This window comes from Mytilus californianus, unplaced genomic scaffold (assembly GCF_021869535.1).
Source record: "Mytilus californianus isolate M0D057914Y unplaced genomic scaffold, xbMytCali1.0.p SCAF_1, whole genome shotgun sequence".
NCBI classification, from domain to species: Eukaryota; Metazoa; Mollusca; class Bivalvia; order Mytilida; family Mytilidae; genus Mytilus; species Mytilus californianus.
In genome coordinates this window covers 123,189,355-123,205,415 of record NW_026262581.1, presented here as the reverse complement: position 1 = coordinate 123,205,415, position 16,061 = coordinate 123,189,355, and the positions used below count along the sequence as shown (strand labels likewise).

The window sequence follows — 16,061 nt, the reverse complement described above, 5'->3', positions numbered from 1 at the left end:
GTGAATTAAGTTGATCCAAAAGGGTAATCAGTTCCTTCTCCAATAAAGGCAACAATTATTTAGCCACAAGGTGCTGCTGGAATGTTGTTACATCAATATGAAAAGATCATAATTGAAAAATTGAAGTTATCTCTATTTTCATAAAAGATACGTTCTCAGTGGTCCCTCATTATTTGATTTTTTGGTATAAGTTAAGGTATGAAGTAGGGTTAGCTGTGGTATCATTTATTTCAAGTTAAAAGGGTAATGCTCGTTTCCTTTAATTCAAATTAGAGACCCTGTTAAATATAAGAATAAGAAGATGTGGTATGATTGCTAATGAGACAAATTACTATCCACCAAAGTTCAAATGAAGTGGATGTAAGTCTGTTACATACAAATAAAAGAACCAGTAAGCAAAACGAGAAGTACTTTACCAAGTCCCACTCAAGATTTCCAAACTGGTGTGATAAGTTAATAAGTGACAATCCAATGTCATTTGGTCAATTGTGTTTCCCTCCATCATAAATCTGGAATCAATGTATATAAATATAATAATATTTTTAGCAGGCAAATTGATATTGAACTAATGTGTAGAAAGTATGATTGTACTGCAGCAAGTAAACTGAAAAATATTTAATTAGAATAAACACATTTTTTACAGACTATCCTTGTCCATTGATAAGTGTAAGAAACCGTAAACCTGTGTTCTTTGAGATTGGTCACACCATAATGAACTTATTGGCCGACTTCAGGAACTTCCAGTATATGTTACCTCAGATTAAGGGTGTTTCTATACACATGGAAGACAAGAAAACAACCATTACTTTCCCTAGAAACAGATATGAAGATGTAAGAATTCTAACAATAGTGTATGACATGTACTCTAATATTTATATTAATGTATTAGAGGTTTATTTGTTATGATCAATTTTAGTATGCCTGTATAAAATAAATTTTCCTATGAAATGATGGTTTTGTAATTATGCTACAACATAAAATAATCACTGCACAGAAAAAGTTCACACCTCAATTAACCAGCTTTTGATTCTGTACTCTTTGAACTTTTAAAGGCGATCACAAATAGCAGTAAGTAAAGAGGACCTAGCTTGGTGTTTATCAACTGGAAAGTTATCTCATGTTTTTTATCGCATATTTTAATAATAGCAATGTAAAATAAAACTTACAGCATATATTAAATACATTATGAATTTTCATGGTTTTTGTTTTCACAGATAATGAAAGTTGTTAGTAATAGTAATGAACATGTGATGGCATTAGGGGCAAGTTTTAGTCTCCAGGCTGACTCACATTTGGTCTGTATACAGAATGATGATGGCAACTACCAAACACAGGCTATAAATATACAGAACAAACCCAGGAAAGGTAAATACCAAACACAGGCTATAAATATACAGAACAAACCCAGAAAAGTTAAATACCAAACACATGCTATAAACATACATAACAAGCACTGGAAAGGTAAATGTAAATCACAGGCTATAAACATACAGAACAAACCCAGGAAAGGTAAATACCAAACACATGCTATAAATATACAGAACAAATTCAGGAAAGTTAAATACCAAAACACAGGCTATAAAAATACAGAACAAACCCAGGTAAGGTAAATACCAAAACACAGGCTATAGAAATACAGAACAAACTCAGAAAGGTAAATACCAAAACAGAGGCTATTAACATACAGAACAAACCCAGGGAATGTAAATACCAAACACAGACTATAAACATACATAACAAACACATTCTATAAACAAACAGAACAAACCCAGAAAAGATAAATACCAAAGACAGGCTATAAACATACAAAACAAACCCAGGAAAGGTAAATACCAGACACATGCTATAATCATACAGAACAAGCACTGGAAAGGTAAATATAAATCACAGGCTATAAACATACAGAACAAACCCAGAAAAGGTAAATACCAAACAGACTATAAACATACTGAACAAACTCAGGAAAGGTAAATACCAAACACAGGCTATAAACATACAAAACAAACCCCGGAAAGGTAAATACCAAACACAGGCTATAAACATACAGAACAAACCCAGAGAATGTAAATACCAAACACAGACTGTAAATATACAGAACAAATGCAGGATTGATTAATTGTTGGTGTTAAAAGCCACTTTCAGCACTATTGGCTTGTTCATGGTGGTCAGTTTTATCGTTGATTGAGGAAGCTGGAGAAAACCACGACCTTTGACAGGAAAATTGACAATCCTAGTCAATTAATGTTGGAATAAAACTTACCTGCCACATGTACGTGAGGTTCGAACTCACGACCTCAGTGTTGACAGACTAGTGATACAAAAGTTAAACTACTTAGATCACTTGGCCACCGAAGCCCCATTACAAAACCAGGAAAGGTAAATAACACACACAGGTTATAATCATAGAGAACAAACCCAGGAAAGGTAAATACCAAACACATGCTATAAATGGCTTCAAACATAAATAACTAACCCAATAAAGTTGAATAGCAAAAACAGCAAACAACAAACATTCAGCACAAATTAAAAAAAATTAAAAAAAAAAAGCTTTAAACTTTAAACTCACTGAACTCACTTAATTGTTTGTCCACTCAATATAGGAGTTATTACCCGTCAATGATGATTTAACAATTTTATTAGGCATTTTTTGGCAAAGGCTATAGTAGATAGAGGGAAGATGTACACAGCAAAAATGATCAGCCAAACAAGCCCATTTTTGTGTAAGACAAGACAAGATCGACAAAGGTCAAACTTGACCAAAATCAATAATTGACTGTTCATAAGAGTTACATGTATTACCAATTTTTGCATTTTTGGCTACAATCTTGAAAATTTAAATATATATTTGAAATAAATGGAATTTTGTCTTTATATTCCCTAGAGTCACAGGTGAGCTATTCCAGCTCCTTAGAGCCCTCTACTTTCACCCTTTAAAGATGTCACATATTTTGTGACATAGGGATGCTTGTCCAGTGGAAACAGCATAAACTATTTGTTTAAATTAATACCCCAAGGGTGTTTAGTGTATAGAAATATGGTAACTTTTGGTCTTCTACCTACAACAGTTGCCAAAGTGGGGCATCTGTTTGGATATGTGATGTATAAATTGGCAGCCACATCTGTCAGAATTGGGACTTTAAATCTTATGCCTCATGTATAGAGAGTGCTCTCTGCATGTCAAGAACCCTTGCAACAACTCATTTGAGGAATCCGTAGAAGACTTGTTGCAAGGCTACATTTCTGTCCCTATCCAATAACCACCTACCCGGTCGACCCCCTATTGCACAACCTACCTATTGTTTTAATTGTTAATTTGTTCTCTTCTTGAACATGCATGGAATAATTGCCACTTGACATTTAATAAGCAAACAACATTTTATAAATCAATTATTTAAAGCTAGATAATTCAGTAGGTGGGAGAGCAGCATCATTCATATCTGGTATGCAGATACCTTATGATCTGCAGTTTCTTTCTGTCATAGTCCTTTGTTCTTGACCTCATTTTCAGAATTCAGCCACTGTGTAAAAATATTAAAGGTTTATGTGGTATTTTTAGTTACGAAGTGATAGGTCAATTATATTTAGTATATTGAATCATTGTTAGGTGTACATGTCTGTCAGACAGGATTCATTTCACATTGACCTCATTTCATGGTTCATTGATCAATGTTAAATTTTTGGAATTAGGTCAGGTTTGAGTAACCATAGAAAATGTTTTCACTATATTTGATGCATAAAATCATGATAATGTGTACATGTCAGCCATGCAGTGTCCTCTTGACTGAACAAATTTTATGGTTCATTGATCATTATTATTTTAATGTTATACCTGTAGTAGGATCCTGATCTCAAAAATTTCAGCTTATAACTCAGTCATAATCACTTAAATCTGGGGAAATATATCATTGTATCCCTTCTTTGATGATTTGTTAGTATTGTTTTTCGGTTTTCTCACAGTATTTTCAATTGAAATTTCAGATCAATAATGTTATATAGATTTAATAAAGAATATGTTAGAATAAATGATGAATATAAAATGAACAAGTTTTGGAACATTGAGTTAGTGGTGATATCATAAGTGTGCATTCTGGTGATAAAAATCTCATTGTTAACATCAATGGTTGCAGACATAATACTGACAAGTTGAATTAATGATTTCAGTCACTGGTGCAAGTTTTGTTGTATTTAATGGTGCTTTGAAGACAAGTTCTGGACTGAAGGCTAAATCAAGTATTGTGGAAGATGGGCTGATGGTCCAGATAACACCAGAGTCCATGGTGGCCCTCAAACAAGCTTTAAAAGACATGACAAGTTACACAATAGAATGTGGCAGTGTTACAGCTGCTAGTCCTGATGAAGTTGTTACAATACAGTGGGGAGAAGATGATAAAAATATAAATATTGGGTAAGTGTACCCTCATTATTAGTATCGACACTATAGGGAGAATATGATAAAAATATAAATATGGGGTAAGTGTACCCTCATTATTAATATCTACACTATAGGGAGAATATGATAAAAATATAAATATTGGGTAAGTGTACCCTCATTATTAGTATCTACACTATAAGGAGAATATGATAAAAATATAAATATTGGGTAAGTGTACCCTCATTATTAGTATCTACACTATAGGGAGGAGAAATATTAATTTTGGGTAAATGTTCTTTACATTATTTATCTATACTATTGGCCTAATTTGGAGAAGAAGAAATAATAATGTCGAATATTCACATACATACCATGAGTTATTTCCCTTTAGTACACTGTCAGCATGTCTTAATTTTGATCTATGTATTTTCAGTGTAAAAAGTCCAATAGATGACATGTCAATGGATGGTATAGAGAGTATACACATACCCAATGCCACAGATTATGTTGGAGAAAAACAGATAATAAGATGGACAGATGTGTTCTTTATTCAGAATAAAGATTCTGGATCAGCCAGATGGGAACCAGTAGATCTGAGTCGACTAGCAGAAACTTTGTCTAATGCCACATGTATAGCTCTTACCCCTCACCTGGATAAATTAAAGGAAGCTGATTTGACTAAAGTAGCATTGAGAGTAAATATTGAAATTGAGAAGGTAATTTATATTACAAAAGTGTTAAGTGTCAATAATTTAGTGTAAAGAGTAAAAGTAATACATTTTTTTGAACAGGTTGCTCAGGTTCAGGTTAAAAACAAATGGAAAACAAAAAATCTGAGATTCAGCAGGAAATGCAAATATAAGTTAAACTAGTAAGTCAAGTTAGAAAAAAATGATAATCAGAATAATATTAAAATAAGGATGTGGTATGATTTCCAATGAGACAACTATCCAACAAAAGACCAAATGACATGGATGTAAACAACCCCAGGGACCAAGGGTCCGGAAACGGTCATATATGCCAGACATGACCGATTTGGAAACTGAAAAGACCGAAATGATTTATTGGGATTTAGGTCTTTTTTTTTTTTTTTACAGAAATAATTTCGGTCATTTCATTGAGATCAGGGTTTTATCGGTCGCCATTTTGAACTTATTTTTGTTTTCAGCTCATCAAGAAAAATAGATTTGTTTGAGACAAAATAAAAATTTTATTGATTTGTGTTAGTGATTTAATAATATTTATCATTAGTCTGTTGTTTATTCTATAATGTAAGTGAAAACAATGTACAGGACTCTGTCGAGTCACACCGTGGGGTAAGTCTGGGTTCAAGCCACTAGGTTTGTTTACATAGTAATTATCACCACTTGAGGATAGTAATCAATGTCCAGGAAGTTTGAATTCGGCTTGGGTGTCCTTATTGTCTTGATTAAAGCCATAAAGGCCATGTACACAAATCTCACCTGTAAACACCTGTTAAGCAATAAAAACAATATGGCGATTTGCTGTGCATCAAATTTAACGTTTTAACCATTCTGACCTAGATTTTCCCAAAAAGATATTATTTTATTCATTAAAGAAGTCAAATAACACTGTTGACTCGAGAATCTGTCCATTTTTATCCAAATAAAACATATAATCCATTTATAATCGATCAGCTGATTTGGTCAACGTTTGTTAAATATAGATTTATGTTTACTGAGTTTGCGCATGGAAAATGGGGATCAACATGGGTTAATTGATGATCTTATTTGAAAGATCGATTTTACTGTTAACTTTTCGGTAGGAAATGGCAGATAAAGATATTAATAGATTTACAAAAGTGGTAAAGCGTATAATTTATAGGAATGCAGAATTAAAAAAAAATGTTTAAAAAAGGAATTAAAACTAAATAACGTAATTTAGATTTGAAGCCATACAGCCTATTTAAGAAATATACTCAGCAAATGAACAATCTCGATTTCTTTTTGTTTTTTTTGCACTTCCGATTTTTTGAAACCATCTTACTCACAGAATGTAATGGGCGTTATCCTTTCTTTTGTTTTCCTGGGTAAACTTCCGATTTTTACCCAAGTGAAGCCATACATTCTCTCTGGACTGTATTACAATGCAATTGTTTTTCATTGAACTGTTGTAATTGTGTACAAACTTCTGTTCAGATAAATTATTTATTTATTTAAAATCATGAATTTTATTATTAAATTCAATTGTTATCACTATACCAGACTTGAGTTATTTATTCAAAGAAAAGTTGAATCATAGTTTCCCCTTTTTGATCCTCTTATCGTAAACCAGGTGAATACACATTATCTTGTTGTGTATTAGGTAATCACTTACACTCATCCAAACAGCAGCAATTTGAACAATACAAACGATATCTTGTACATGCAATAAGAAACTCAACACAGTTTATTAATTGGTTTACATAAGTTTATTTCAAAATGATGAAACAAGCCGTAATTATTCCTCTTTAAATTTATGCAAATTTAAAGGGTTATGCATACGACCTCAGTGATGCAATACACAACAACAAAACGTCTCCTCGTGTAGTTTCTAACTCAGAGACATCACTGTTACTGTTAGATCAGGGTACAGTTACACTTGTTTGACCCAATACTTCACAAAAAAGGACTTTACTTGTCCATGTGCAAGACTTGTCACCCTCAGAAAAATGCATTATTGTGCATCAAGATATTATTACATCACAAAAAAAAATGACCGAAATGACTTGGGAAAATTTCCGGATCCTTGCCAGGGACCATACAGCCTTCAACAGTGAGAAAACCTCATCCTGTTAATAAATTTACTTTGTCAGCTAGAAATTTTATGTTAAAATAAGAGATGTAAACAAGTACTTATGGCTCTGTTTGTCTGAGTATGAATATGATGCTCAATTAATCATACTTATTGAAGGGGGCATTATGTTTTCTAGTAAGTGCATCATGAACATGAGAATATGATAGTGTGAGCAAGACATGGTATGGTGTCTTATGAACATATTCTTGTTAAATTCATGGACAGTTTTAAGAAGTATTAAGTAAAAGAATCAAATGCAAGACTTGAAAATTTCAGACACCCTTAGGTAAGATTTCCTATAATCTCTGGAGAATCCTCATCAGATTGGAAATCTCAACCTTTGTTTGTCAGGGATTCCTTACTACTGGACTCTTAGCTTTAAGATTCTTGGTATCTTTTGTAATAATGTTTAGGAATTCGAATAATTATTACAATGTACAGCATGATTTATTTTCATCATTTATAGGTTGGATATGAGATAGGAGCCAATGGTGAGAGATTACCTGATTTGTACATGAATGACCTAGATAATGAACTTATACCTGTGATACATAGTGCTGCCTCGCAGAACAGAGGCGGTGCCATCATTTTGGAACTTATATTTCATATACTAGATTAAAACCATTAATCATATTCAGTTTCAACTTCTTGAGAAATCTATGTATACACAAAATTGTACAAAAATCACTTCATTATTATTATTGCAGTTGAAAACCATTTCTTCAAAAATGTAATATGGTTACTTAAGATGTGTGTACATAATGGATCTGTCAAAAACAAATGCAGATGTGTCTCAGAAATTTTTTTTTAAACAGGCAATTCATATTTTCTTAGGAATTTCAAGATAATGGTCTTTAACCTCTCTGTTTATTTTTTAGTTCTCAATTTTTCCATATTCTTAGTTAGAAATATGTATAGGTATTTGAAACCATATTGAGAGGAATATATACTTAAAGTTTAAATTGATATTTTTGTTATAAAATCAAATTTTGTTATTAAAAAGGTTACTTCATCATCACATCTGCATTCATATAAAAGCATAAATAAGGAAGAGATGAGAAATTTACCATTTGAAAATTAATATTTGTGCATATAATCGGAGACCTTGTAAACAGCAAGCTTTGTATATTTGATTATGCTAAATGTGCGAAATCAATTGATATCAGAGAAAATCATTTCTTTGGTAATAACTAGAAACTTATTAATATTGACTGGGTTTACTCCATGGAGAGTTATTGGATCTTATAATTCCTATTACTGTTTATTTTTCATATTGTTTACTAAACTAAGAAAGGACTTTCAGTATAAACTGGTTAAGTTATTGTACAGTATAAATTTTAACAAGGTCTGTAAAGTAAAAGTTGTATGGGATGATAAGCTCTGATATGCTAGATTATTTACATGTACAATTTTCATAGAACTCAATGTATTTCTAGTAAGTAAACTGTAAAAGTCACTTTAATTCTTACTAATTTTCAAAGAAATCTTTTTTGTTTTTATGAAAGCATTTGAAATGTTGCCTTGAGGAAATACATTAATTGATAAAATACATATCGTTACTGTTGAAATAAATACCAAAGAAAAGTCTGTCACAAACGAATGATTAAGACATATATAGTAGTATTTCAGTCAGCTTATTTGTATACAACTTTCTCTGAACAGGTTACCATAATTTTGTTAAGTTTCATTTGATTATTGATTTATAGAATATATTTATTTGTGTAAAAAGTTACAAATATTTTGTATATTTAATGTTTGATTACTATTTATCTACAACATGAAACCCTGACAGAAGAAAATATCATTTATTTTGTGTACATTGAATGTTTAAGAATTTTGTTAAAGGCCAAATGAAGGTGATTGTGTTTTAAATGTATATATCTGTTGAGAGTTTAGTCTTGAATCTTTGCTATCTAGTTTCTATGCTGTTGATACAACAGTTCTGAAGAAATTTGTTAACAGTTTTGTAGGCAGTTGAAGTATTTCACAAAATAGTTCAAAGCATGTCTTATATTATAATGTCTAAAGAGAAAATGTGTATCTTGCTTTGCCTTGCTTGGTTATGTATGTTTTATGTATAAGTGTCTAACAAATATTCATGTATAATTCTAGTCAATTTGTTTTTGGTCAAGATTTCCTGAACATGTTATTATAATCATTCAAAAATATTGAAAATAAATATGAAACTTTTATGAGATATTTTTAGATATCTTTCATTATATTTTTCCAATTATTTTTTTATAAAAAAATATTTTAGAACTTCAGTTTGAAATAGTTTATTGTTAATAGAAATCATGATCCACATGATAAAAAACTATAAATTTGTTTATGTGCTAAAATTTCCATCCTATGAAATGAAATTTCTTTTTTTTTAAATATTTTCTTTAAGTTTCTCAGTTTCCAAAATTTACATATTTCTGTTGTGTGATGAACTGTATGACTGAAAATTGTTAGGTAGCACATATTTTAGTATGTTTCCCTGCTAGTTTAACTAAAACAATGAATATTAAATAAACATAGTAGATGTTGATAAAATAGTAAAGATTGCTTGAAAGGACATTAAATGGGAATGAAAAATATAGTTTCAAGTATTAAAATATGTTTATGCAAAAAAGACACTGAAATATGCAATTTTCAATCTGACAATGAAGAAAAACAAAGTTTAAATCTGATAAAAAAAAATGGCAATATGAATATACCGGTATATGAAGCATTTAACTATATTTATAGTATATTGCATTATAGGAAGAATAAAATAAATACATACCTAAAATGTCTGTTCAAACAACTGTTGTTGCTTTTACTGATCTTTTTTCTCTTTGGCTATACCATGGTCAAATCCCACCTGTGACCTTGGGGCTTTGGCAGGAGAAATTACCAATACTTTAAATCTATAGCCCATAAGGGACTATGGGAAAGTATAAGAAAATACTATAAAATCTACCAAAAGAACAAGAAATATGATTTATCATAATCCTTTGAAGAAAAAAGATCAACTTGTGCTAGAATTTAGTTTGGTATAATTTATCAGTATGTTGGTTGCATGTTTATGATTTCAAAAATAAGTTTTTATTTTAAACATTTCTTTATAGCCCCTTTAAACGGAAAGTTTATTTTGAAAGGGGTATATAGGAATCACCATGACTGTATGTCAATATGCCATATAAGTACAACTAAACAACTAGATGGATATTGAAGTAACTTGACACATGTGTAGAGAACTACATGAAGATGTGCTTAAAATTCTGGTCCAAATGTGTGGAGATAGTTGAATTAAGGTACTTCAATGTTACAGGATGTAGTAATAGTTCCTTGCTAGGCTAAGATATCCTTTTGTGATTTCTAGTTCTTTTAAGAAACTTGAGATCATCACAGTTGTTTTTATACGACCGCAAAAATTTAAAAATTTTTTGGTCGTATATTGGTATGACGTTGGCGTCGTCGTCGTCGTCGTCGTCCTCTGGCGTCGTCCGGCGTTGTCCGAATACACATTGGTTTTCGCACTCTAACTTTAGTTTAAGTGAATGGATCTCCATGAAATTTTACCATAAGGTTCAATACCACGAAAGGAAGGTGGGGATTGATTTTGGGGGTTTTGGTACCAACAGTTAAGGAATTAGGGGCCAAAAAGGGGCCAAAAAAAAGCATTTTTGTAACTTCCAGACAATAACTTGTGTGTAAGTGTATGGATCTCTCTGACATTGTACCACAAGGTTCCATATCACAAAGGGAAGGCTGTAATTGATTTTGGGGGTAATTGCCTCAAAATTTTAGGAATTAGGGGCCAAAAAAGGGGCAAAAAACAAGCATTTTTCTAGTTTCATGACAATAACTTGTGTGTAAGTGTTTGGATATTTCTGAAATTGTACTACAAGGTTCCATATCACAAAGGGAAAGCTGGAATTGAGTTTGGGGGTAATTGCCCGAAACGTTTAGGAATTGGGGGCCAAAAAGGGGTCAAAAATAAGCATTTTTCTAGTTTCCAGACAATAACTTGTGTTCAAGTGTATGGATCTCTCTGAAATTGTACTGCAAGGTACCATACCACAAAGGGAAGGCTGGGATTGAGTTTGGGGTGAGGAATCATAAGGGGGTTCAAAAAATTTGGGGGGGGGGGGATTTTTTTTTTTCTTTTTTTTTCTTTTTTTCCTTTTTTTTTTCTTTTCAAATTTTCCATTTTAAGTTGGTTATTTCTGATTAATATTTAAAAGCAAATAATAATGATATGGTAGGAGATACACACCAAACAGGATGTGTGAATTATTAATTAATAAGTATTGTGCAATAGCAAGAAATTTTCAATTGCACAGTATTGCACAATTGCAAGAAATCTTCAATTGCACAGTATTGCGCAATAGCAAGAAATCTTCAATTGCACAGTATTGCGCAATAGCAAGAAATATCCAATAGCACAATATTGCGCAATAGCAAGAAATTGTCAATTGTACAGTATTGCACAATAGCAAGAAATATTCAATTGCACAGTATTGTGCAAAAGAAGATACTTCGTATAAATTGCTTATTTCTTGATCAATTTCAATGGGGTTTTATTCTTGAATCCTTGGGGTTCTTTAATATGCTGAATCTAACCGTGTATTAAGTTTTTGGATTTTGGGCCCCGTTTTTAAATTGGTCTACATTAAGGTCAAAAGGGTCCAAAATTAAACTTAGTTTGATTTTAACAAAAATTGAATTTTTAGGGTACTTTGATATGCTGAATCTAAACATGTATTTAGATTTTTGATTATGGGCCCAGTTTTCAAGTTGGTCCAAATCGGGGTCCAAAATTAAACTTTGTTTGATTTCAACAAAAATTGAATATATGGGGTTCTTTGATATGCTGAATCTAACCATGTATTTAGATTTTTGATTTTTGGGCCCCGTTATCAACTTTGTCCACATTGAGGTCAAAAGGGTTCAAAATTAAACTTTGTTTGATTTCATCAAAAATTGAATTCTTGGGGTTCTTTGATATGCTGAATCTAACCATGTATTTAGATTTTTTATTTGTGGACCCGCTATCAAATTGGTTCATATTGAGGTCAAAAGGGTCCAAAATTAAACTTTGTTTGATTTCATCAAAAATTGAATTATTGGGGTTCTTTGATATGCCAAATCTAACCGTGTATTTAGATTTTTAATTTTGGGTCCCGTTTTTAAATTGGTCTACATTAAGGTCCAAAGGGTCCAAAATTAAACTTAGTTTGATTTTAACAAAAATTGAATTCTTGGGGTTCTTTGATATGCTGAATCTAAACATGTGTTTAGATTTTTGATTATGGGCCCAGTTTTCAAGTTGGGGTCCAAAATTAAACTTTGTTTGATTTCAACAAAAATTGAATATATGGGGTTCCTTGATATGCTGAATCTAAACATGTATTTAGATTTTAGATTTTTGGCCCAGTTTTCAAGTTGGTCCAAATTGGGGTCCAAAATTAAACTTTGTTTGATTTCAACAAAAATTGAATATATGGGGTTCTTTGATATGCTGAATCTTACCATGTATTTAGATTTTTTATTTGTGGGCCCGCTATCAAATTGGTTCATATTGAGGTCAAAAGGGTCCAAAATTAATTTTTGTTTGATTTCATCAAAAATTTAATTATTGGGGTTCATGATATGCCAAATCTAACCGTGTATTTAGATTTTTAATTTTAGGTCCCATTTTTTAAATTGGTCTACATTAAGGTCCAAAGGGTCCAAAATTAAACTTAGTTTGATTTTAACAAAAATTGAATTTTTGGGGTTCTTTGATATGCTGAATCTAAACAGGTGTTTAGATTTTTGATTATGGGACCAGTTTTCAAGTTGGTCCAAGTTGGGGTCCAAAATTAAACTTTGTTTGATTTCAACAAAAATTGAATATATGGGGTTCTTTGATATGCTGAATCTAAACATGTATTTAGATTTTAGATTTTTGGCCCAGTTTTCAAGTTGGTCCAAATTGGGGTCCAAAATTAAATTTTGTTTGATTTCAACAAAAATTGAATATATGGGGTTCTTTGATATGCTGAATCTAACCATGTATTTTGATTTTGGACATTGGACCATAATAGGTAAATTAAAAAAATTGAAGTTCTTAGACCACATTCTTTCTGTGTCAGAAACCTATGCTGTGTCAAATATTTAATCACAATCCAAATTCAGAGCTGTATCAAGCTTGAATGTTGTGTCCATACTTGCCCAAACTGTTCAGGGTTCGACCTCTGCGGTCGTATCAAGCTGCGCCCAGCGAAGCATTTTATTAGTAACTTGAGATGAAAGTTATAATGGCTATTTATTTCTTTGAATGTTTAATGAATAAGACCATTATTTCTAATTATAATACCTTTAGTATCATATGAAACATCATCTGGTATGTATGTCCTTACAAAACCACTCGTATGAATATAGAGTTGGATAATAAAATAATGATAGGCAACCCAACAATGCAACTTTACAGAAAAATGACATCTAAAAGCCACCATAAGGCAATAACAATGGGCAAAGATTTAATACCACACTGCATTGAGTCATCGTGAGGTAGAACACGTCCAAGTATCAATCACAAAATGCCTTATAGATTTGATAAATAACGAATTATTTTAGTTTGTAATTGTTGATAATTGTTTCAGACAGATAAATGAAAGTTTAAATTTATTTTTCATAATTGCTGACTCATTGCTAAATTAGCCAGGCTTCTTTTATAGTAGATAAGTGCTTTACAAAATATAATCCTTTAAAGAATAATTATAAAAATTTGAGAATACTTATACAATTAACCTGAAAAAAAGAGATGATGTGTGAAAGATGCTCTATGCTGGGAATTTATTTGATGAAATCTCTGAAGAGAAAACAGTATAGTGATATCCCATCAGAATCCAAAAAATTTCCTTATGTGAATAAAATATAACTTCTTGTTATTGATACACAGGTAACAGGTATGTTGTTTGTTACTAGGTCTGTTGTTGGTTTGTTATTTACCATTATTGTTGTGTACCCTGTGTTCTGTAAAGTTTCAAGTCTATAAATAGAAAGGTGACATATGATGATTATAGATGCCACTGGTTGGTTTTGTTTGATGATATATTACATATATTTTGGACAGGAATAAATTATCATTATATCATGAATTGATGTTTGTTTTTATTTGCCCATTTTTGGAAAATTGAAGGGAAGTAGTGACAACATGTCCTTTGTCCCATATAAGCTCATCTTATAATAAAATATTCATAGAATCAACTGCCTTTAATTATATTTTTGTTAGTTTCAATGAAGTTACAAGAGACTTTTTGACTACCTTCAGTTTTTGTCTAGCCTTATGTTAAAGTTGCAGATATGAGCTTTTTGTAGAGTAATTCCAGCAGCTGAAGTTTGTGCTTGGCTTTGACAGATGAAACATATATCTGTGTTAACAGTTCATTATCTTTATGTCTGCCTTTTTGTTCGTAGCAAGTGCTCATAAACTGGTTGATATAGTCATATATTTTGGAATGCAGATAATCTTTGAAAGTACATGTATAACCATGTGCCATAAATTTGATCCTAGTATACTTTTTCAGTTCTAAAATACTGATAGGCCTACAGTCATATTACTGTACTCTGTGTAAGTGTATGGCTGTATCTTGATACTTGCCTATTGCATGAAGAACACACTGACCTTCATTTCATGCTTTATTGACTTAAATTGTTTACTTTCAAAAACAAGTCACAGATAATATGAAGCTTACATCATTCTATTGTATCACTTTCCTGTCAATACTGAGGTTGAAAGTTCGAACCCTGTTCAATTCCAATCTTAATTGACTCGGATTGTCAACGATATCGCCCATAGTGCTCAAACAACATCAATCAATCAATTTAATTCACTGGTATCTTGACAGAAAGGATCTTTCAAAGACCAGGGAGCGATAAGGAAGTTTAACAGCCTCCCACAAAAAGGATGTTCTTATATTTTATGCTTAATGTTTTTTGAATTGCCCTATCACTTAGCATCCATCCGAGATTTTAAGGGCCACAAACATGACTTACAGTTATTCTATATATCATTATGTATAGAAAGGTCCGTAAAGATTTGAAGAAAAGATGGTCTCTTTGAACCCATACATTAGAACATCATGGAAACTACAGAAAGAATCTGATTTTACACAGGTCTCGATTGAAAACACATGCAAAGACATCTAATATTATGGTATTATATGTCTGTGATACAAGCTAACCATATTGTCTTGAACATTTTTTTCTGATTTTCAAAGTTCAAAAGCTTTATTTATAGACGAATATCAGTATACAGAAAACCTAAGCTCTATTGAGCTTTTATATCGTCTTTTTACAAACAAAATCACATTTAAAACAATCACGTTTAAAACAAATCAAGCATACAACACACACAAGAGCTACACAATCAAAGCAAATCACTACGTTGAAGCATACATATACAACATAAATGACATGAAGAAGTTAAATATGTTATACTATGCAGAAATATTAAAAGTACCATAAGCAATCAATATTGAAAGCATATAAAGTACTTTAAAACACATAGCAGTTATAGCACATTAAGCAGAAAAGCACTATAAATTAAAGCTTTAATTATTTACAGGCATTGCATTGGCATGAACTACCATTCCAGGTAACAATAAGTTTAGAAAATTGGTTAAAATTGTTTTCTTCTCTAAAACTCTGGGGTAGTTCATTCCAAAATTTTGCAGCTATGTAGCGAAAAGAATTGATGCCATAGCTTGTTGTTCTTACATGGAGCTGTTCCAACTGTATTTATATATGTGATTTTTTATATTAATCAAATCATGTAAATATGATGGACTTTTTTTGTGTCAGACGACCAAGTCTATTCAGATATCTACCAATACGTTTAAGAACATTAAGTTGACGAGAGGCCTTCTTACAAATCTCA

At 31.5% G+C, this 16,061-nt stretch overlaps 1 protein-coding gene and 1 long non-coding RNA gene across 6 annotated transcripts in view; both read left to right on the top strand.

Annotated features, from left to right (window-relative positions):
* LOC127711519 (zinc finger FYVE domain-containing protein 9-like) overlaps positions 1–9,945 on the top strand; it is a 45,532-nt gene extending 35,587 nt beyond the window's left edge. For all 5 annotated transcript variants that reach the window (XM_052217616.1, XM_052217610.1, XM_052217633.1 and 2 more), the window contains 5 exons: positions 644–831; positions 1,215–1,365; positions 4,162–4,405; positions 4,806–5,088; positions 7,635–9,945. In XM_052217616.1, coding sequence (XP_052073576.1) covers positions 644–831; positions 1,215–1,365; positions 4,162–4,405; positions 4,806–5,088; positions 7,635–7,787 — 1,019 coding nt within the window. In that variant the 3' untranslated portion in view covers positions 7,788–9,945. The remainder of the gene's footprint in view (positions 1–643; positions 832–1,214; positions 1,366–4,161; positions 4,406–4,805; positions 5,089–7,634) is intronic.
* Positions 9,946–11,283: 1,338 nt separating this feature from the next.
* Positions 11,284–14,280, top strand: LOC127712965 (uncharacterized). Its single transcript, XR_007987353.1, has 2 exons — positions 11,284–12,315; positions 12,827–14,280. It is a non-coding gene; the product is annotated as an uncharacterized LOC127712965 (long non-coding RNA).
* The last annotated feature ends 1,781 nt before the right edge of the window (positions 14,281–16,061 follow it).